General features: G+C 51.3%; 9 protein-coding genes across 9 annotated transcripts; 5 read left to right on the top strand and 4 right to left on the bottom strand.

Moving 5' to 3' along the window:
* Window positions 1–163: 163 nt before the first annotated feature.
* On the top strand, window positions 164–2,293 carry V8C40DRAFT_231672 (ethanolamine-phosphate cytidylyltransferase). The gene is made up of 4 exons (XM_083212979.1): window positions 164–472; window positions 543–660; window positions 735–1,512; window positions 1,575–2,293. The coding sequence occupies exons 1-4, from the start codon at window positions 358–360 to the stop codon at window positions 1,932–1,934; spliced, it is 1,371 nt and encodes a 456-aa protein (XP_083079809.1). The 5' UTR covers window positions 164–357; the 3' UTR covers window positions 1,935–2,293.
* A 1,690-nt stretch (window positions 2,294–3,983) lies between these two features.
* Window positions 3,984–6,132, top strand: V8C40DRAFT_231668 (aminotransferase). The gene is made up of 2 exons (XM_083212978.1): window positions 3,984–5,527; window positions 5,591–6,132. Exons 1-2 carry the CDS (start codon window positions 4,469–4,471, stop codon window positions 5,765–5,767), a joined length of 1,236 nt encoding a protein of 411 aa, XP_083079808.1. The 5' UTR covers window positions 3,984–4,468; the 3' UTR covers window positions 5,768–6,132.
* On the bottom strand, window positions 6,074–7,032 carry V8C40DRAFT_261080 (uncharacterized protein; the record flags this gene model as incomplete). Its single annotated transcript, XM_083219216.1, has 3 exons — window positions 6,074–6,136; window positions 6,196–6,656; window positions 6,735–7,032. The coding sequence occupies 3 exons, from the start codon at window positions 7,030–7,032 to the stop codon at window positions 6,074–6,076; spliced, it is 822 nt and encodes a 273-aa protein (XP_083079807.1).
* Window positions 7,033–7,215: 183 nt separating this feature from the next.
* V8C40DRAFT_21382 (flavoprotein) lies at window positions 7,216–8,428 on the bottom strand. Its single transcript, XM_083212142.1, has 3 exons — window positions 7,915–8,428; window positions 7,837–7,851; window positions 7,216–7,763 (listed from the first exon to the last, which is right to left on the bottom strand). The coding sequence occupies exons 1-3, from the start codon at window positions 8,231–8,233 to the stop codon at window positions 7,399–7,401; spliced, it is 699 nt and encodes a 232-aa protein (XP_083079806.1). The 5' UTR covers window positions 8,234–8,428; the 3' UTR covers window positions 7,216–7,398.
* V8C40DRAFT_21338 (monothiol glutaredoxin GRX5) lies at window positions 8,228–9,296 on the top strand. Its single transcript, XM_083212135.1, has 3 exons — window positions 8,228–8,428; window positions 8,570–8,640; window positions 8,724–9,296. Exons 1-3 carry the CDS (start codon window positions 8,356–8,358, stop codon window positions 9,189–9,191), a joined length of 612 nt encoding a protein of 203 aa, XP_083079805.1. The 5' UTR covers window positions 8,228–8,355; the 3' UTR covers window positions 9,192–9,296.
* V8C40DRAFT_231662 (nucleophile aminohydrolase) lies at window positions 9,166–11,914 on the bottom strand. Its single transcript, XM_083212977.1, has 4 exons — window positions 11,258–11,914; window positions 11,186–11,204; window positions 10,754–11,103; window positions 9,166–10,687 (listed from the first exon to the last, which is right to left on the bottom strand). The coding sequence occupies exons 1-4, from the start codon at window positions 11,420–11,422 to the stop codon at window positions 9,401–9,403; spliced, it is 1,821 nt and encodes a 606-aa protein (XP_083079804.1). The 5' UTR covers window positions 11,423–11,914; the 3' UTR covers window positions 9,166–9,400.
* A 17-nt stretch (window positions 11,915–11,931) lies between these two features.
* V8C40DRAFT_231659 (FAD-dependent oxidoreductase) lies at window positions 11,932–14,149 on the bottom strand. The gene is made up of 5 exons (XM_083212976.1): window positions 13,629–14,149; window positions 13,420–13,539; window positions 13,094–13,292; window positions 12,632–13,035; window positions 11,932–12,568 (listed from the first exon to the last, which is right to left on the bottom strand). The coding sequence occupies exons 1-5, from the start codon at window positions 13,697–13,699 to the stop codon at window positions 12,265–12,267; spliced, it is 1,098 nt and encodes a 365-aa protein (XP_083079803.1). The 5' UTR covers window positions 13,700–14,149; the 3' UTR covers window positions 11,932–12,264.
* Window positions 14,150–14,941: 792 nt separating this feature from the next.
* V8C40DRAFT_21301 (cyclopropane-fatty-acyl-phospholipid synthase) lies at window positions 14,942–16,872 on the top strand. Its single transcript, XM_083212129.1, has 5 exons — window positions 14,942–15,528; window positions 15,585–15,647; window positions 15,723–16,346; window positions 16,396–16,677; window positions 16,743–16,872. Exons 1-5 carry the CDS (start codon window positions 15,316–15,318, stop codon window positions 16,851–16,853), a joined length of 1,293 nt encoding a protein of 430 aa, XP_083079802.1. The 5' UTR covers window positions 14,942–15,315; the 3' UTR covers window positions 16,854–16,872.
* A 914-nt stretch (window positions 16,873–17,786) lies between these two features.
* Window positions 17,787–19,875, top strand: V8C40DRAFT_231654 (amidohydrolase 3). Its single transcript, XM_083212975.1, has one exon. It carries the CDS (start codon window positions 18,015–18,017, stop codon window positions 19,677–19,679), a length of 1,665 nt encoding a protein of 554 aa, XP_083079801.1. The 5' UTR covers window positions 17,787–18,014; the 3' UTR covers window positions 19,680–19,875.
* Window positions 19,876–20,007: the final 132 nt, after the last annotated feature.

Below are 20,007 nucleotides of genomic sequence, written 5' to 3'. Positions count from 1 at the left end.
TCGCTTGAGGCGCCTTTAGCTGGACGAACAGCCCCCAAAAGGGCTCCAGTAGGGCTCCAGCAGAGGCTCCAGCACTGCTAAGGCCGCTAACGAATGCGATAAGATAGCAATCAGTGAATGTCACCTTCATTTCCCCGCAGTCGCTGCAGAACCCCTGAGACACGTTGAGCTCAAGCTTCCTCCAACAAACGCCAGCTCCGTCTTCGCAGCCGTCCAACAGCGCCAGCGACATTTGATATCGAATCGACGTCTCTTTTCAGCTGGAACAAATAGCTGCGCAATTTTATTTTGCATTAGCTCAGCGCCCGACCCTCTCTCTAATAAATTGTCAACCCCCCACGTTCCACCTGCCGCAACATGAGCGCCTCCAGCTTGAACCAGGACGATCTCGAGCAGCCTCAGGGCGAGCCCGCGCCTGAGCTCCTCGACGGTCGCATCTGGGTGGACGGCTGCTGGGACTTCTTCCACCATGGTTAGACCACCGCTAGTTCCCAATTGACCCACGGGAGCATCTTGCTAATGAGTTTGGGCGTCACTGTCAGGCCACGCCGGCGCAATGGTCCAGGCCAGACAGCTTGGCGACGAGCTATACGTCGGTGTCCATTCCGATGAAGCGATCCTTGCCAACAAAGGCCCGACGGTCATGAACCTTGAGGAGCGGTATGTTAATGAGATGAGGAAAGAAGAAATGCTTAGGAGAGGCGCAATGGCTGACTAGCAGAGTGCAAAAACAGTCTCGCCGCCACAGATGCCTGTCGTTGGGTTACCAAGTCGGTCGGATACGCCCCCTACGTGACGCAGCTCCCCTACATCTCGCACTACGGCTGTCGATACGTTGTTCACGGCGACGACATCACCTCGGACAGCGATGGAAACGACTGCTACCGCTTTGTCAAGGAGGCTGGCCGCTTCAAGGTCGTCAAGCGATCGCCCGGCATCTCCACCACCGATCTCGTTGGGCGCATGCTGCTGTGCACTAAGACGCACTTCATCAAATCGCTAAAGAAGACGCTGGCTGGACAGGAAGGCATGGGCACTGAGGAGGAGCGGAAAGCCCAATCCGAGGCGATGCTCGAGAGATTCAAGCTGTACGCGACGGACGAAACAGCCAAGAACCCCGGTGTCGATGTCTGGTTCTGGAATTCAGAGACGCCAGAAAAGTTAGGTTCTAGCGAGGGAGATAAGGGATCCTACGAGAGCTTTCTGAAGGGACCTGGGCCGAAACCTGGCCAGCGTGTGGTCTACGTCGACGGCGGCTTCGATCTCTTCTCCAGCGGCCATATTGCTTTTCTGTGCAAGGTACTGGAAGAGGAAGACAAGCTTGCGCGGGAGGCGGGCTGGTTCTCTGAAGAGGCTACGGAGAAGAGGAAGAGCGCCAATGGCGGAAAAGACTACGGCCCGGCATATGTTGTGGCGGGAGTTCACGAGGATAGAGTCATTAACGAGTGGAAGGGAGTAAACTATCCCATCATGAACATTTACGAGCGTGGACTCTGCGTTCTCCAATGCAAGGTAAGCCTTTGCCCATACATCTCTCCGGCAGCCGACACTAAGTACTGATGCCTTTGTTGTAGTATATCAACGCCGCTGTGTTCGGCGCTCCGTTTACGCCGACCAAGAGCTATCTCACAGATATGCCGTGGGGCATCCCCGATGCAGTCTACCACGGTCCGACGGCGTTCATGCCCTTGACATACGATCCGTACACGGCGCCAAAGGAGATGGGCATCTACCGACAGATTGGCGAGCACACCTTCTCGCACGTCAACGCGGGGGAGATTGTGCAGCGAATCATGAAGAGCCGAGACATGTACGAGGCGCGGCAGCGGGCCAAGGGCGTCAAGGCCGAGGTAGAAGCGGCGGCGAGGGCTCGAGAGCTGATGGAGGAGGAGCAGCGCAAGAAGGAGGCAGCGAGGGGCGTCATGTCAAGCTGAGAGAGCCATGTTTTTTTGCGTTGAAACACGAAAGCAGGCGATGGGATGTGATTTGCTGATTTTGGAGTTTTGGATAACTTACAGACAGAGTCTTCAACAGGCCGCGGAGAGACCCAAAAGTAGAGGACACACAGAGAAGATAAAAGTACCTAATAGAGTTGAGTTTGCATCATAGTCTGTTATTTGTCTTACTACACCCAGCTCGTCGAATTGGGTGACACGGAGACTCAGCTGGGGGAGATTCGATGCCAAGTACAGTAGGGGGAAAAGGCTGAAGCAGATGAAACGGATGGCGCTCGATACCTATTCTGTGGTTGGCTTTTCGCATTGCCATGGCTTCTGACCACCTGCTTATGCCCTCTCGCCCCGTGCGTGCGATGACATGCTGTAATTGTTATGTTAAAAGATGCGGCGTGCACATTATGGATGATCTCATAGCTAACCTAATTGTCATACCAACACAAGGGAGGTTGCGTAACTGGCTGGCGGCTATCGACGGCGCAAACGCAACTAACCCAGGGGCTGAGAATTTCGCTGCATGGTGGGGGGATTGAGGGATGCGATGCACGTTTATGCGCTGCAGAGCCGGATCGGAGCTGCTGATAAGAGAAAAAACAACGAGGGAGTCTCTGCTGAGAAAGCAATTACTAGGATTCAATTGTGGGAGTGTCATGGGATGTCGTTTGTTTGTTTGATGTTTAGGATCGGGGGATCGGAATTGGAGAAGGGATTGATTATTACGCAATCGATCTGGATCTGACAATTGGACGTTTTCTCTCTTCTTCTCCATTTCTCCATTGATAATGCAATGCAACTTTTTAAACAGGCGCGCCCTTCCCCCCGCATTCTTGTCAAAACGACATTTCGGATCGGAGAGTTTCGTATCTCTGGCCGTTGTGTTTAATAGATTATCCGTTCTTACAGAATGTAATGTACCTTGATGGTGAGATGATACCAAGTCCAAATCGCGGCTTATCACTTCCCAAGCTCCCTCTTCTAGATGTGCCGCGAAAGAAGCGGGGCGGAGCATTTCCGCTCTCCGGAACGTGGAGTCGGGCCTTCGGTATCGGCGGCTTGGTCTCCGCTTTGGCGGGTTTGCGTGCTGGACGATTCAATCAGTTTGAATCAAATTCATCCAGTCGAACCGCTGCAATTGGCATCACGGGGTGCATCAATTGGAAGCATCCATGCTGTACCATAAGCCAATTCAACTACCTGTAATTTTAAAATTACGTACAAACTCCCCTTCTAAGCCACGCCAGCTACAAAACCAACTGGACCATACAAAGCTGGAGGGCTGTTCACCGGGTTCGGCACAGGGCGGTGCGGGCAGACACGGATTAAGAATTCACAAGTAGTTGCTGCGAAACAAACAAGCTTCGGCCGCCGAACTGGTCACCTGCCCTCTTTTGCCCAGCCAACCAGATCCGCCATCCCTTTTCTCACTGGCTATTTTCAGGCATATCACGATGGTCCATGTTATCAATGGATCTCTTTTTGGTTTATTTCCGTTGGGTTGGCGTCTTGGTTTTCTTTTGGCGGTGTTGGTTGGCTTACTGGCGGGACAGCTTCAGTGCAACTCTCCTCCTGCTTCTAGTGCCCGAGGTACTGCAGCAGCACAGCACAGCATAGATGAAAAGAGTAACACATAAATACAGTAGATCCAGCACAGAATAGTAATCTCCAGTGCCAGAGCCTCCAAAAGCCGAAATTCAGCTCCCCAGCTCCGCTACTTAGTAACTAGCAAAGGCCAAGACGCCTACATGAACACCTATCAATTTTTTTCTTCTTCTCTCCGGCCCTAGTTAATTCCTATCGCTGCTGCCGTTTGCCTCCCTCGGTTCCATTTCTTTCTTCTAGCGCCGCTCTTGTGCGAAGTGACATGGAAGCGACCCAAGAGTGACCCCACTTTACGCCGTGTGCCGAGTCGCTCCTTGAGTAGCCGCTGTCCAACGTCGAGGTACTCGTTCGTTCGTCGCGTTTTTTTTGTGGTCCCCCGGCGGGATAAGAACCTTTTTTTTCCTTTTTTAAACAGCCACTCTTTTGCTCTGGTTGTTGGTGAGACAGTACCAGCTGAGACAATCTCTTTGTATATCTGCCCTTTTCATCATCGTAATATTGACGCACTTGAGTAAGATTCTCACCCTTCTCAAAAGGAGCATCTTCACACCAGGAAAACAAATCTCTTGGAATCCCCAAATTAAGCCAGACGTACTCCGTACAAGACCCGGTCATAAACGTGGAGTATCCTCTCTCCAATCGCCTCCAATCGTCTCCAACTTTGGCGTCAGATAGTACATCGAGCCGCCAATTTTTTTTTTTCCTCTTTTGAGTCATTCTCCATTCGACGTTTGACCCGCCATCGGAGCCTTGTCTTGCCGACTTTCCTCTTAACTCCCGGGCTTCCCTTCCAAACTTTTATCTTCCACCACAACTTCTTTTTCTTCTTCTCTTCTTCTTTTTCTTTTCTTTACTGAAAAGGAAATCCAACCATTCACCATCCTCTCACATCTACAACATCCTCATCCGTCACAATGGCTCCCTCTGCTATCCCATCCCAGGACGTCGACCTGACCGCCGCCAACATCCAGGTCAAGGAGGCCACTCAGCCCGTCAAGCCCAGCAATGGCACAACTCCTGCTCCCCTCGATGCTTCCAAGCTCACCTACACCTACACCAAGAACCCTCAGCCCGTGCTAGATGATGCTACTGCCAACTCCCTTTCCCAGACCATCTGCACCGACCACATGGTCACCGTCAACTGGACTGCCTCCGAGGGCTGGGCCACTCCCGAGCTCAAGCCCTACGGTCCCCTGAGCCTCATGCCCACTGCCTCGGTCCTCCACTATGCCACCGAGTGCTTTGAGGGCCTCAAGGCCTACCGTGGTTACGATGGAAAGCTGCGCGTCTTCCGTCCCGACTGCAACTGTGCCCGTATGCACCTGTCTGCCGGCCGTATCTCCCTGCCTCTGTTTGAGCCCGCCGAGCTGGAGAAGCTCATCATTGCCCTGCTGTCCGTCGACGGTCCCCGCTGGCTGCCCCGCGACCAGCCCGGCCGCTACCTGTACATCCGTCCCACCCTGATCGGAACCCAGTCCCAGCTCGGTGTCCAGGCTCCCAAGGAGGCCATGCTGTACATCATCGTCACCTACATGCCCAAGCTCGACAGCCCCCCCGGCGGCATGCGCCTGCACACCTCCCCCGAGGATATGGTCCGCGCCTGGGTCGGTGGCTTTGGCTATGCCAAGGTCGGTGCCAACTACGGCCCTAGTCTGGCTGCCACCTCCGAGGCCCGTAGCCGCGGCTACCACCAGATCCTGTGGCTGTATGGCAAGGACGGCGAGTGTACCGAGGCCGGCGCCAGCAACTTCTTCGTTGTCTGGAAGCGTAAGGACGGCAAGAAGGAGCTCATCACTGCTCCTCTGGACGACAAGCTGATCCTGGACGGAGTGACTCGCCGAAGCATCCTGGAGCTGGCTCGTGAGCGCTTGAGCGATGAGCTGGAGATTACCGAGCGCAAGTACACCATTGACGAGGTCATTGAGGCTGACGCCGAGGGACGCCTGATCGAATCCTTTGCTGCTGGAACTGCCGTAAGTGCTGATTCTATAACTCCACAAGATTGTAGACAAACTGAAGCTGACTTGTTATTTTAGTACTTTGTGTGCCCCATCTCCGCCATCCACCACCGCGGCAAGGACATCAACATCCCCATGGGCCCCGAGAACCAGCCCAATGTCTACACCTCCAAGATCAAGACTTGGATCGGTGACATTATGTACGGAAACGTCCAGCACAAGTGGGGCGTCGTGATCCCTGAGAAGGAGCAGTAAACATCTCCGACGAGCGAGAAGAAGCGATGACGTTGACGAGTATGAATTTTTGATCCGACAACTTTTACAACTATTATTTTTTGGCACGGAAAATCTAGGGCCGTGTTTCTTTTCATGATGTACAGGGGAACCGGCGTTCAATGGCGAATGGGAGCATGTAGCGACATTGCTGTAGTCCCAACAAAAGGGGCAGCAAAGCGGCGGGGTGATTGAAGCGCCGACTGGGGAAAATAGATACATACATGCGTAGCTCAATGAGAAAAATAGACAATATTTGCTCATTTGCTCAGGATCCACAAATGAAGCTTAATCTGCCCGCATGGCTTGCATCATCTTCATAGTCAGAGCCTGAATCCCCTCTCTGTACCCCTGTGATATGAGTTAGCGATTGTGGCTTCTTGAAAAGCGCTGGACTCGAAGATACTGACCTCGTCTATTTCTTCCAGGGCTTGAGCAGCCTCCGCAACGATTTGTTCAACCTCTTGCCTGAACCCGGTTTTCTTGAGATCATCCTCGCCATGGTGACCTTGTTCTCTGGTCTGTGCTGGATTCCCTTCCATGTCGAGCAGTTCCTGGCGTAGCTTCTGTTCCAATTGAACGTTATCTTGCCATTCACGCTCTAATCCTTGCAGCTCACTTTCGGCCTTTCTGAGGTCTTCTTTGACGTTTGCCAGGTGGACCTCAATGGTAGCTCGGGGGAAATTCTTTGAGTGGCACAGGGTTGTCGAAAGTGGATACGACAAGTTTGCGTACAACTCGTCCATGTCCGCTGCCATGGAGGACGACATGGTAGCAAAGTCGGAGATATGAGAGGCTATCTCCTGTTGAGCTCCGGCTAGTTTGCTGGCGACCGAGGTGTACAACTCCACGCCCTCTTGGGCAAAGGCTTCTGTGAATGAGATGCTTAGTTGACGAAAGAGACAAACACAAAGCTATTGAGTGTGGAGAGAATGAACTGATGTCATACCTCTCAACTGCTTCAATGCATCTCCTTTAGCAACCTTTTCTTCATGCGGTTTGCTTTTTGCCGCATCGTTACTGAAGTTGGCAAAGCATGCGCGAAACAAGTCGTTCGGACGAAGTTGCTCTTCCCGAGACGATGATGAGGAAAACGGAGCTTTGGATGCAGAAAATAGCCCGGGGCTGCTTATGTGTGCGAAGAGTGTAGACGACGAGAGGTCTTCGCCGGAGAGAAATTGGTTGGTTAGATGTTCCTCTTGAGGGAAGAGACGGCTCAGGACAGACGATTTGTTAGGGTGCGCCATGACTGGGGAAAATTGTGGCAGAAATCGGAAGAGTGAAAAAGAAGAGGTATGATGAGATGGAAAAAGAAGAGGAAAAAAAAGAATTGTGCGAGGATGGAAAAAGGGAATTGTAAAGAAGCGAATCCCTATGCTGGCAGGGAAGGAAGGAACTCCCAGGGTCAACCCTCAGGCAGACTTGCTGGTACAAAGTGCATGTACCGATGGTAGACATCTTGGTCCTTGACTTGATCCCAGATAGCGGCTGTATAATCTGCAATTCCTTTGTTGCTCGGAGAAATTATTTGCTGTGAGATATCCATGAAGCAGAGATGGCGGGTTTAGGGGCACGGATTCCTTGAGCTTCTCTAATGAATCGGGAGCCACACCTTATTCTTCATCTCGACTCTCCTTTGCTGCTAATCCAAGCTTTTCCTCGATCGCTGCCACAATCGTCTCCACCGTCGCCATTGCTCCCTGGCCAACATCACCACAGGCAAGTCCCTTTGAGATGGTCTGCAGCTCTTCAACCCAACCATCGGCGCCGCCCATGAGCTCGTTGAGCAGCTTCAAGTTGCGCTGCGTGATGGGGTTTCGAAACATTGCCGTGTTCATGGCTGTGGCGACGAGAATCTTCTTCTTCTTTCCGTCTACAAAGCCGTCCGTGTCCCAGGCTAGTATGGTTGAGGATAGCAGAGAGTCGCTGATGCCGTGGACCATCTTGGCGAGAGTGTTTGCGCTGAGAGGAGCGATGACTGGAGTTGTGCTGTCGTTAGTAAATGTTTTATGGCATTTCTATATAAGGTGGGTAGTCAGGAAGCAACATGCCTAGTAGATCAGCCCCTGTGTAGACGAAACATGGTTAGCAGGTTTATTCATCAAGTGAGACAATATTGAGTGACTTGCATTTCCTGAGCTCAATATGCAGAATCGGGGCTCCTCGAGTCCATGGCTGCACCCATTCAGACTCATCTGTGTATATTGCGTCGACGTTGGGGTAGTTGCGAATGTCTGCAAGGCTTGGCTGCTCTTCGGCTTGGCCTTGGAGGAATTCAGCAGCAGAGCTGGTGAGCACGAGTCTGATGGATAAGTTGGGATGTCGTGACAGGCCCTTGATGATGTTGGGGATCTTGATGGTCGCTACAGATCCGGATGCAGCCAGCAGGAGATGCACTTTGCCATCGCTGCGAGCTTGTGTGACCTCTTGCGCCGGGTTGACGGACATGGTGGATGCTTTAAGATTAGTGAACGGACTGAGAGAGAGGTGAGATGCCCCTGCAGCACTATTGCTAGTTGTTTAGCTTGGATCAGTTGGCAGAATATCCTCTTCGAGTACTACGTGAAAAGATGTCCGATTATCAAATCGCAATCTCTCTCCTTGTGGCAACAAAGCGGCTCAGAGCTGTATTAATACCGGCATGTGAGTTAAAGTGGTGAGATTTGTCACCGAGCCGATCTGCGGATTACCTTATCGGTGATTGGTCAGCCCCAGCAATTGCATCACCCCTCCAGAATTCGGCTCAATTCTAGTCATCACCGGCTCACTTTTTTCTCGGCCCAGACTTTTTGGTTTACCTTGTCATTTGCAAGCAAGTCACATTCACAGCCATGTTCTCACGATCACTCGCCTCTGTAGGTTTCCCTTAAATCTATACTGTCCACTATGTCCATCCAATGAAAATAACAATTTGCTGACATTTGATGCGCTACAACAGAGCTTCCTGCGGCAAGCTGCCCGCCCAGCAGCAGCAGCATCTCGAGCTCCCCTATCGGCCTTCCGCGCCCCCGTCGCCCCTCTGACGCCCTTTCAGATCCGCCTCCTGTCCGACACGACGCGGACCGCCATCGACAAGGCCATCGCCTCGGCGCCCGTCGTGCTCTTCATGAAGGGCACGCCCGAGACGCCCCAGTGCGGCTTCTCGCGCGCCGTCATCCAGATCCTCGGCATCCAGGGCGTCAGCCCCGAAAAGTTCGCCGCCTTCAACGTGCTCGAGGACCCGGAGCTGCGGGCGGGCATCAAGGAGTACTCGGACTGGCCGACGATCCCGCAGCTGTACGTTGATAAGCAGTTTGTGGGCGGGTGCGACATCCTGGTTTCCATGCACCAGAACGGCGACTTGCAGAAGCTGTTTGAGGAGCAGAAGGTTTTGGTTGAGGGGGAGGAGGGGGAGAAGAAGGAGTAAAGAAAGAGTAACAGAAAAAAGACGGTCGATATACGAAACAAGTGTACGATATACGATGGATGGCGTTGTATGAAGAAGGGCTAGCAAAATACACATGATGCATGACACACGACTCTTTGTATGTTCCAATTTCAACCGGGGTTTGAGGCAACTGTGGCACACTCTGGCGTTGTTATCTGTCCTTTATTTTTGTCTATATCATGTCTGTCTTACAATGGGTATGCTGCACCATCTGCTCTCATGTCACTGCCTGCCGACCAGATTGGAGTCTTGTCCACAGGATCAAGCGTGTACCGAATGATTTGTCCTCGCCCAAACAGGCCTCTCTTTGGCCCACCACCAACTACAACCACATTGTGGCCCAGCCGCCTCAGGCCCTCAATCACTTCGGGGTCCATCGACTCCTCCACATTCACCGTCCAGTCGACGGGCTTGCCGTGCTCTGGGAACCCTGCGCCGATGCATATCCGGGGCGCATCGAGTGCTTGCTGTGGGTTCAGCTTACCAACGATCTGACCAAGGAGGACTTGCACGTGGCCTTGAGGCTGCATGAAGCCGCCCATGACGCCAAACGAAGAGTGAAGGGATCCGTCCTTGATGTTGGTGGCCATGGCAGGGATGATTGTGTGGTAAGGTCGCTTCCGAGGCTCCAGCTTGTTGGGGTGCTCGGCGTCAAGAGAGAAGCCCGCGCCTCGGTTCTGGAGAGTGAAGCCGCAGCCCTTGGGGATGATGCAGGTGCCGAAGCCGCCGTAGTTGGAGTTGATAAAGGAGGCGGCGTTTCCTTGCGAATCAGAAACGGTGAAATAGACGGTATCACTGCTCTGGAGGGCGGGCGAGGGGTAGTTTGGCTCGCCGTGCTCGACGAGATCCAGGGCGCGGGAGGAGTTGAAGAGGGAGGCTCGCTGGAAGAGGTACTTTTCAGAAAGGAGGCCCTCGATGGGCACGGGAGTGACGTTGGGGTCGGCAATGTACCAGTTGCCGTCGGAAAAGGACAGGCGGAGGGCCTCGATGACGGCGTGGAGGTACGGCGTGGTGTTGAAGTCCTCGGGCTTGAACGTGGGGATCTCGCCCTGCTTCTCGAGCTCCTGGATGATGCCCAGGGCCATCAGGGCAATGATTCCCTGGCCGTTGGGAGGGTGCTCCCACAGCTGGATGCCCTCGTCGGCAGCCTGGCTGGTGAGACCCTGGCCGCGGAACTTGAGGGAAATGGGGTCGACTGGCTCGCTTCCCTGCTCGAGGTGGTGCTTTAGATCATCTAGAGTTAGGTGGCCGCCTAGATCTTGGACGACCTTGACGAGCTCTTGGGCTATTCTTCCCGTGTAGAAGCCTTCTTTTCCTTCTTCGGCCAGTGTGCGGAATGTCCTGGCTAGGTTGGGGTTCTTCATGATTTCGCCTGGCCGAGGGGCTCTGACGCCGTCTGCTTGGCTGGGATCGACCTTGAGCATCTCTGCGTAGTTTGGAGAGGCCTTTCGAATAAGATGCTCTGCACTTGTCCACTTTGTTATAACTCTTTAGTCAGAATACAATGCAACGCTTTACTTCAATGGGAATCAAAAACGTACGTAGTATCCAGTAACTTCCGACACGGGGAATCCCTTTTCACCCAGCTGGATCGCCGGATTCAAGATCTGGCTCAGGCTCACATTCCCGCTGCCAAACCGCTCAACTGTGTCGGCCCATCCAGCTGCAGCTCCGGGAACCGTCACCGCATGGACGCTCGCCATGGGAATCTGCCCCGTGAGGCCGTCCTCGATCTTGAGGTCGCTCCGGATCTGTTCGAGAGTACAGTTTGCGCCTGAGCGGCCGGAGCCGTTCATGGCAAAGACTTGCTGCTTAGAGGCATCCCAGTAGAGAATGAACATGTCGCCTCCAATGCCTGTTGAGCAGGGCTCGGTCATGTTGAGGCCGGCGGCTAAGCAAATTGGCAAGCAAAGTTAGTTGAGTGCATGTGTAAATGAGAAATCACAAATCACATGTAGTGAGGATTTACGCACCAACTGCTACGGCAGCATCCTATCATAGTTGTTAGTAAATGTTTAATAGAAATGAAATTGCATCTCACTCACAGCGGCATTTCCTCCTGCGCGCAGTATTTCGAGGCCGCATTTCGCTGCGAGAGGTTGTGAGCATGCGACAATTCCCTCAGTGCTGTGGACGACGCTTCGGCGCGAGGGGAATTTGAACATGTCATAAGTGGGATCCTCGAACACGGAGGAACTTTCGAGAGGCATTGCGGCGGCGATTTTGTTCAGACAGTTCTGAATATGTTGCTGTTTATCTCTGCGCGACTTGTGTGAAAGCGTCGTTCGAGGAGAGGCACAAGTGTACGCGTATGTGGAAGCCAGCTCTGCGGATAGCAAGATAGCAAGACTCTAGAAATTATTAAAAGAGATTGAATAAAGCCCCTGCAAGAACAAAGATTCCTTGCATCAGCCTCGTCTATCCCGGCTCGGCTCAATTCGCTGCGGTCTCGCCATCCTATCAAAACCACTAACAGGCACCGCTCAGCAAACCAAATCGCCCGCAAATAGCATCATAGAGGGGTTCGTTGTTCAACCGGAGCGCGGGGAAGATAACACAGGACCTGAACGATTCGATTCGCTCCGCCCGCTAAGAGGCTATGGGTCTGACGGAGAGTCTGAAAAGGGCAAGGGAGGGAGAGGCGAGTTATTTCCGAGAGGGCGCCGTTTTGCAAGAGTCTGCGAGTTTTACTGTGGCTCGGGTGAAAGTTGGAGCGAATGGGGAATCTGGACATTATATAACGGTGATACATACAGTATCTTCTCTCTATCAGAATCAGGAGGCGCTTCATGTTTGATTATACACTGTGTGTACAACCATCGAAAGCGTGCCTGACTCGTAAGTACAACAGCAACAATTACATCACAGACGGGAGAAACCACACGAATTGGTGTCACAGAACATCGACTTTGACCCCGATCCATGTGCCCGTTTTCGATTTACACCTAAAGTCTGAGATATACTGAAACCATATGCAACCCAAATCTACAAATAAGCAAACAAAGAAACAGACAAATAAATGTATACAACAACCGGCCGTCTCATACAACTCTCACAGCCGCGATCGTCGACTGGCCCGCTCTAAATCTCGCAACACATCGTCCACAGTGCCAACCGCTTCCAATGCCATGCCATATCCCGCTTGATACCCAGTGCCTCCAGCGCCATAGTTGTGCACAAGGACTTTCTTCTTGCCGTCAACGACAATTTCTTCCCTCTCAATGCGTGCGCCGCCTTCGCGTGATGGTCGTAGGCCTGCAAATGAGGCAATCATCTCGAATGGCTGCAGCTCGGGGCATAGCTTTACGCAGCGGTTGACGATGGACTCTGTCTCGTAAGAATACGTTGACCCGTCGCTGTAGTCGTGTTAGCTCATCAATCTGGCTGTGGCTTGATGCAATGGAATGACATGAACTTACCTCACGCCCTTTTGCATGTATCCTCCCAGAATGACATGGCCATCCGTGCCAGGTCGCGGAATCACATACGTCTCATAATCCCGCCCATGACGCATAATGTTTCGCTTTACGCGCGGTGCCTTTACAAGGACAACCTGACCTCTAGTCGGGTAACACTTGGCATCCTCCACCCCAGGTAGCGTCTTTGCTGAGAGGCCGGTACAGTTGATGACGACCCTTGTGGTTGGACTGGAGTATGCGGCTTGAATGGTTGGAAACCTCTGTCTTACAAAGTGCACGCCATATTGGTCCCTTAGCCTATGGAAGAGATACTCAATGTGCTTGGGGGCGTTGAGCGTCAGTGTGGTGAAGGAGATGCCGAATCTGACGCCGGCGGGAAGCTCATGGCTTGGGATTTCTTTAAACTGCGGCTAGGTGAGTGATGTCTTTGAGAGAGATGTAAATAGATAAGCAACAACTTACATCTTCAAGATATTCGGAAATGGCCTTGATCTTGTCGTGGGGCACGTGCTCATCCCAATACTCTATCGAGTCTGTTCGACGGATATACGCCTCATCCCCATGCTCAGAGGCGAGCTTGATGAGATGAGCGTAGCCTAGACGATCCCATTTGAGAGCATTTGCATCAGTGCCTGAGATGCCGGAAAAGTTGCATCCAGCCCTATATATGGCCAGCAGGTCAGTCAAACGCCGGCTTGTATGCATGTATACATGTGTCTAGATACATGCTGAACACATATAGCATCACGTGGGACAACACCTCACAACAAACAAGAGTAGTCACTCACCAAGGCGACGTATAGTTGGCAGACGTATCTCCGGGCAGATGCTCTGCGATGATGGTGATGAATGGTCCCAGCCCCCGCTCAGCCAGTACGAGAGCAACGTCCAAGCCGATGATGCCCGCGCTAGAAACATTGTAAACACAGTGAGCCAGTACTCATACAAGATACAGTAGACGGGGCTGTGAGAGCCTCAAGGGGACGGTAGAGCTCACCCGACGATGACAATTGCGTCGCCCGCTGCGCCTGGTGCCGTGCTGACGCGTTGGTTGTTGTTCTGGTGCATGCCGACGATTCGCCTGGCGATGCTTCTCCAAGGCAAAAGGAACAGGAATTGGCGATGAAGTTCCCAGTGTTGATGCCGCTCGCTCCGCCCAGTATCGAATCAGATGGGCCGGCACGGTTGGGGGATTGGCGGATAAGGGAGCCTCGGTTCAATGAGGCGCCTCAGTGGTTATTGGACGTGCACGAGGCGAAGCTTTGCCCCTTCATGTGGCGTGGTTATGTGTGCATTATTTGCTTTTTCGAAGGGAACTTGCAGGGTTTGTGTCTGCATTACGGGTATTGGAGATGGCTGGGGAATGGGGCAATTTCTGCATAGTGTGTGCATTATATTGGGGCTCTTTTTACCCCATGTAAGCCGTTGCTGCTGTGACCCCAGATCTGGCACTCGTGGCTGAAGACTTTCCGTGTGGCGGCGCATTTCGGTGTCTGTGATCGAATAGAAATGAGCAGGATGGCGGCTTATAGTGAGATCTTTATTGCATAGCGAAAGCCATCAATTGATGTTGATATTGCCAAGCTGCGGCTGCATTCCGGAGAATGGGATGCCTGACGGTGGCGATGCAACGTTTGGGTGAGTCTAGAACCATATGAGAGAGGGGTTTCGCTCCGTGTTACACACCCAATTTCAAACAAATCGATTGGTTCATGGTTGGAGTTGGCGATGTTCGACTTGGTGTTTCCATACTCGTATCCGGAACTCTGGGTTGTTAACATGTATGACTGCTCCGCAAACTTCAAAACGTCAAATCTTCTTCAGCAGAACGTTCAGGGTCTAGTCTAACGTCTAGCTGCTGCACGATGACCGCTACTAATAGTCGCGAATCGGTCAATGTGCCCATCAAGAAGTTGAGTAGCCACTCACCTGCTCGGCAAAGCAATCCGCTTGCCATTCAACTCCTCTAGCTTCATATTTAGTGATCAAGATAAGGAAGGATCCAATTCGCACAACTTTTACGTACAGTGCAACCACCAATGGAGGACAAGAGGCAGCATTGACAGCTTATTCGGGCTAGCACAGCCGTCGTGAGGGCAGCTGAGCCAGATCCTGTACCAATTCCTCACCTTGCATATGGACCCATTTGGCTAATACCACCTGGAATGCTCGATCCATTATAACTCTGCAGATCTGGCCAAAGAGACTCTCTTACAGGGCGTTGACAGCCAAACTGTGGTGAGCTGAGCTTTGGCTAGTTGCAGAACAAGACGCATGATAAGGACGAAAACCTGTAGCCAGATCCCATTTCATATTCCTCATTCGGCAATTGAATGCAGCTGAATAGTCCAAACTCCGTCCTTTCCAGACTACCGTGCTCGCGATAATTCATCTCAGAGGCCAACCATAGCCAGCTTTCACGAGGACAGGGGTCGCCGAGTGCATCACCGAATGCATGCAAATGGCCCAAATTAGTCTTCAAGCAGCAAGGCTGGTGTAACCCCTTGCCTAGATGCCTAAGTTTGAGGCCATTGCCGGTGGACCCTTAATGACTTGAAGTTATGGGGGCCAGAATATGGCGCGAGCCTTCGGACTCTTGGGGATGGAGTATTTAATGGGCTCCTTTTCTCTACAAGAAAGCTTTTGTTCCATAAAGGCAGAAATTTGCAGTACAATATCTGAAAATGGCAGAAACTTGGGTTCAATCAACAGCTCGAAGCCTGGTCTACCAGGCTTTGAAGCGTATCCATCGAGGACGTTTGACAATCAACACAAAATATGCTAGCGACAACAACGAAAGCGTTTCATTCGGCAGCAACTCCGAATCAGATCCAGAGATTGCTGTTATCATTAAGAACCCTCAAGTTTTTGTTCGATTATGTCAAGCATTCGACTTGGTAAGAATACAGAGACGATATCCCATCCATCGAAGCAACCACTAACATCTTTACAGGGGCTGTCAGAGTCATATCTAGTACAAGATGTAGAATGCGATAACCTTGTCGAACTATTTTCAGTGAGTCCATCTTCCAATTTCACATCCCATGTCTAGAAAAGAAAACCTTGAAAACTCATACATCGTTCTCTACAGCTCTATGTCAGAAATCAAGACACTCTAGGCGTCGGAGCTGGCAACCTCTTATACACACTGATACCACGCGCGGCTCACTATCTCATCCCGGCTAACGACAACACAACCGCTCTCAAAAATGCATCGTTCCACTACGACACTTCCAATGACCACTTTGCCAACTTTCTCTCTCCCGATATGAACTACAGCTCTGCCATCTGGTCAGGAGAAAAGGGTGAATCACTAGAGTCCGCTCAGCGTCGAAAAATACAGACCATTCTCGACAAGGCTGAAATATCCTCCACTGATCACATTCTTGATATCGGCTGTGGTTGGGGTAACTTGGCCATCACAGCAGTCCGGCAGACTGGATGCCGAGTAACTGGGCTCACACTTTCCAAAGAGCAAAAGGCACTTGCTGAAGAGAGGATCAAAGCTGCAGGCTTTGAAGACAAAATCACTATTTTGCTGTGTGACTACCGCAAGGCTCCCGTACCAGAGGGCGGATATGACCGCATCATCTCTATTGAAATGTTGGAGCACGTGGGAGACAAGTATATGAACAAGTACTTTCAGCAAATCTCTGCCCTTTTAAAACCAAAGGGTGGAAGGATGGTAGTCCAAGGCATTACCAGAATTAACTCGGTGAGTCTATACCTTATTATTCGACGGGTAGCAATACTGACTCTGATAGTTCTCTACCACTGGCGATACGGTTGACTGTTTTCTCGAGCGCTACATCTTCCCAGGAGGATACCTCCCAACCATTAACCAGCTCATGACATCAATACACAATGGCTCCAGCGGTACCCTGGAAGTAGAGACTGTTCAGAGCATTGGCCCTCACTACATTCGCACTCTGCAGTGTTGGAAAGAGAACTTTGACGAGAATTGGGACAACATTAGACAAGATTATGTGTCTAAGCATCCTGATTCCACAGATTTGATGATTGAAGCCTATCGGCGAACATGGGTGGTATGTAAACTTGATTGCTACCTATTCTTTTCTAAATATTCAGTTGCTGACCTCTATTGTTCTAGTACTACTTCCAATACTGCGAGGCTGGATTTAGGACCCGTATTCTGGGAGATTATATCATCTCTGCTACCCGAACCCCTTGGCCTGAAATCCCTTCCAATGTCCCACACTAGGCGGTGTTGGAATTCATTTATAAGGATGTTATGGGATTTAGAGGTTGGCGTTTCCAGGGTAGAAGTGTCTATACATGTGACCTGGCTGTCGTTTCTGCGAGATAGTACATGATTCAAATGATCCAATTTTTTGCAATGTAAATATTTGCTGCTTGTCGATGTTGACCTATGAAAGATGATGAATGAAGTTGCCATTTAGCACCCTGTATTAGCTATTGGACACTCTCGAGAATACTTGTACATCAAGTTCAACTATTATGGAGGAATGTGGAAGGGCTGCTATGAGATACCTGAGTACGGATGCAATTCTCAGTACTAGGTAGGTATATGCTACAATGCTAGGCATCACGATTTTCCACTACTATAGACATCTCTCTCTAATATCTGTTGCCATCATTCCCAGGTAGCTTTATATTTGAGACACGGGTGGTGATGTATAGCCGCTCCCATGATTCACCAGCCTCCCGGGTAATCTGGTGAGAGAATTCATCTGAAGGACCCGCACAACGATTCATGCCTACTAATTTCGAATAATAGAACCAGATTTGGCAAAGCCCTTAATCTATTTATTGCCATTGATCTGCGAATATGTACGACATGAGAACTCTGTGCGCCCGCATCATCGCGATTCAATTAACGTTAATTCAGATCAGATGGAGCGGCAGATTGTGGGGATTGTGCATAGGATCATGATCCTTCGAGAACTCTTAAATTCTTGATTCCACAACGTTAATGGAACACACAGAGGGGGAACAATAATACATTAAAAGACTGTATTCACAAAGGTAAATTAGTATAATACATGTATCTGACTCGTGCTCAAGGCAAAGTTATATGTACTCGTCGAATCACATGTGTCTAGCTCACGCGAATAGCCAGTCAAAACCCATCAAACCGCCACCGTTAAACACTTTCGCCGTCCATGGCCCCAGTGTTCCATGCCAAGTGCACTTAAACCAATTTTTTACGCCTGAGCCATTCGGCTTTAAACGGAGGCTCGGGTCGCAGTTATCAGATCCGGCTTCGGCTCTAATAGCTTCCCCACGTTCTCCATACGGGGAGTTTTGTAATGAGTGACATTCCTGGATCGGCTGATGCAGACGCAGAAGGTTCACTACAACGTCTTTGCATGCTTCTTTGCATTGAGCTTAAATCTGGAAAATGGGCGAACTACATGCTTCTCGGGATTTCATCGTGTTGCTCAATGGCAAGGTTTACCAGTCTCCGGAGACTGGTGCGGCGGACGCTGGCCCTTCCTTTGCGCAGTGTATGATCATACGAGATGGCATCATTCAGTATGTTGGCTCTGAAGCAGACGCAGAGGTAGGAGCTGCTAAAGCTGCCGGCGCGACGGTCAAAGATCTCGGCAACCAGACTGTGCTTCCTGGATTCATCGACGGTCACCTGCATCTTCTGCTGCTTGGACAGTCTCTCGTCAAAGTTGGCTTGGAGGCCTGCAAGAGCTTGGAGGATATTCGGGCTGAGATCAAGCGATATGCCGAAACCCATCCGGATGTGCCTCGTATCTTTTGCCGCGGCTGGATGCACTCCATGACTCCTGACGGCGTCGATTCTACTCTGCTGGACGACCTAGATCCCAGGCCCATCTTTGTTGATACCAAAGACTTGCATTCAACATGGTGCAACACGGCAGGACTAGAGGAGGTTCTCCGTGTTTTGAATATTCCAGATGATGCTCCAGATCCTGTGGGTGGAACTTTCCAGCGAGGAAAAGACGGCAAACTCAATGGCGTCTTCAATGAGAGCGCCGTATTTGAATACATCTGGCCCTTTACCGCTAAAGTCGCTTCTATCGAGCAGCGGAAAGAGTCAATCAAGGCCGCCATTAAAGCCTTCAACTCGGTTGGCTATACCGGAATGGTCGATATGGCCATGGACGAGACCATTTGGGAGCCTCTGATTGCGCTGCGGAATGAAGAAGGGCTCGGCGGCATGCGAATTGCTGCGTATTGGCTCATGAAACCCAGCGATTCTCTCGAGGGTGTGATCCCTCAGGTCGAGCGTGCCATTGAACTGGCTGGACAATACAACTCTCGCAATACACCGGACTGTCGCATTGTCGGCGTCAAGGTCATTTGTGACGGAATCATTGACGCCTGCACGGCTTCACTGACAGAGCCGTATTCGACGGGAACAACTCCCGATCCTATGTGGCCAGAAGAGTATCTGAACACCATTGTGTCCAAGGCTCATGCTGCAGGGCTTCAAGTTGCGCTGCATGCAATTGGCGACAGGACGATTCGCATGGCGATTGATGTTTTGGAGAGAAATACAGACCGCTCGAGGCGTCCTCGTATTGAGCACATCGAGCTGTCCAATGCAGAAGATGCTGTGCGTCTGGGCAAACTGGGCATCACGGCGTCCATTCAGCCAGTCCACTCAGATCCTGCCATCCTACGAGCCTGGCCGAGACTCATCGGAGATCACCGATGCAAGAGAGCATTTGCTTACCGCGAATTTGCAGATGGAGGCGCACCCCTAGCTCTCGGTTCTGATGCACCCACGGCTCCTCATTTCCCCATTCCAAACATGTATGTAGCGACGACGAGGAGGTCGTACCGCGAGCCTGAGTTGGAGACTGTTGTGAATCCGGAGTTTGCACTCACAGTTTGCCAGGCTGTTGTGGCAGCGACGCATGGGTCGGCGTATTCGACATTTGCGGATGAATGGACTGGAAGCTTGAAGAAAGGTCTCAAGGCAGATTTCGTTGTTTGCGATGTTGAGCTGAAGCCTGAGAGTTTGATAAGGGGCGTGGTCAAGGAGACGTGGTTTGAAGGAAAGCAGGTTTACAAGGCATCCGAGTAGAGACTTGATCTGGGCGTGAATGATCAATAAGTCGATCTGTAAATAAGGCAGAGACATGTTAGCCATAGGTTTGCAAGAAATGTGTATATGGGCTGTTTACTGAAGTAATTGAAGGCCGCTTCTCGTAGAAGATTGAGTCTTGCTTCAGCATATAGTCTCTTCTGGAGTAAGAGAATTTTTGTTAACAACCACACGCGCGTACGTCCCGTAAGTGAATTACAATAAGCACTTCTTTCAGTAATTGGCAACACCAGTCACCGCACACGGAGAAATTATGTACTCATCCCGTGGTTGTGATGCTCAGGGGTGAGCGATTCGAGGTTACTCC

This window comes from Trichoderma camerunense (assembly GCF_050948025.1).
Source record: "Trichoderma camerunense strain CBS 138272 chromosome Unknown V8C40scaffold_1, whole genome shotgun sequence".
In the NCBI taxonomy this organism is placed as follows: Eukaryota; Fungi; Ascomycota; class Sordariomycetes; order Hypocreales; family Hypocreaceae; genus Trichoderma; species Trichoderma camerunense.
The sequence above is the reverse complement of the archived record's forward strand: the minus strand, read 5'-3'. Positions and strand labels throughout refer to the sequence as shown.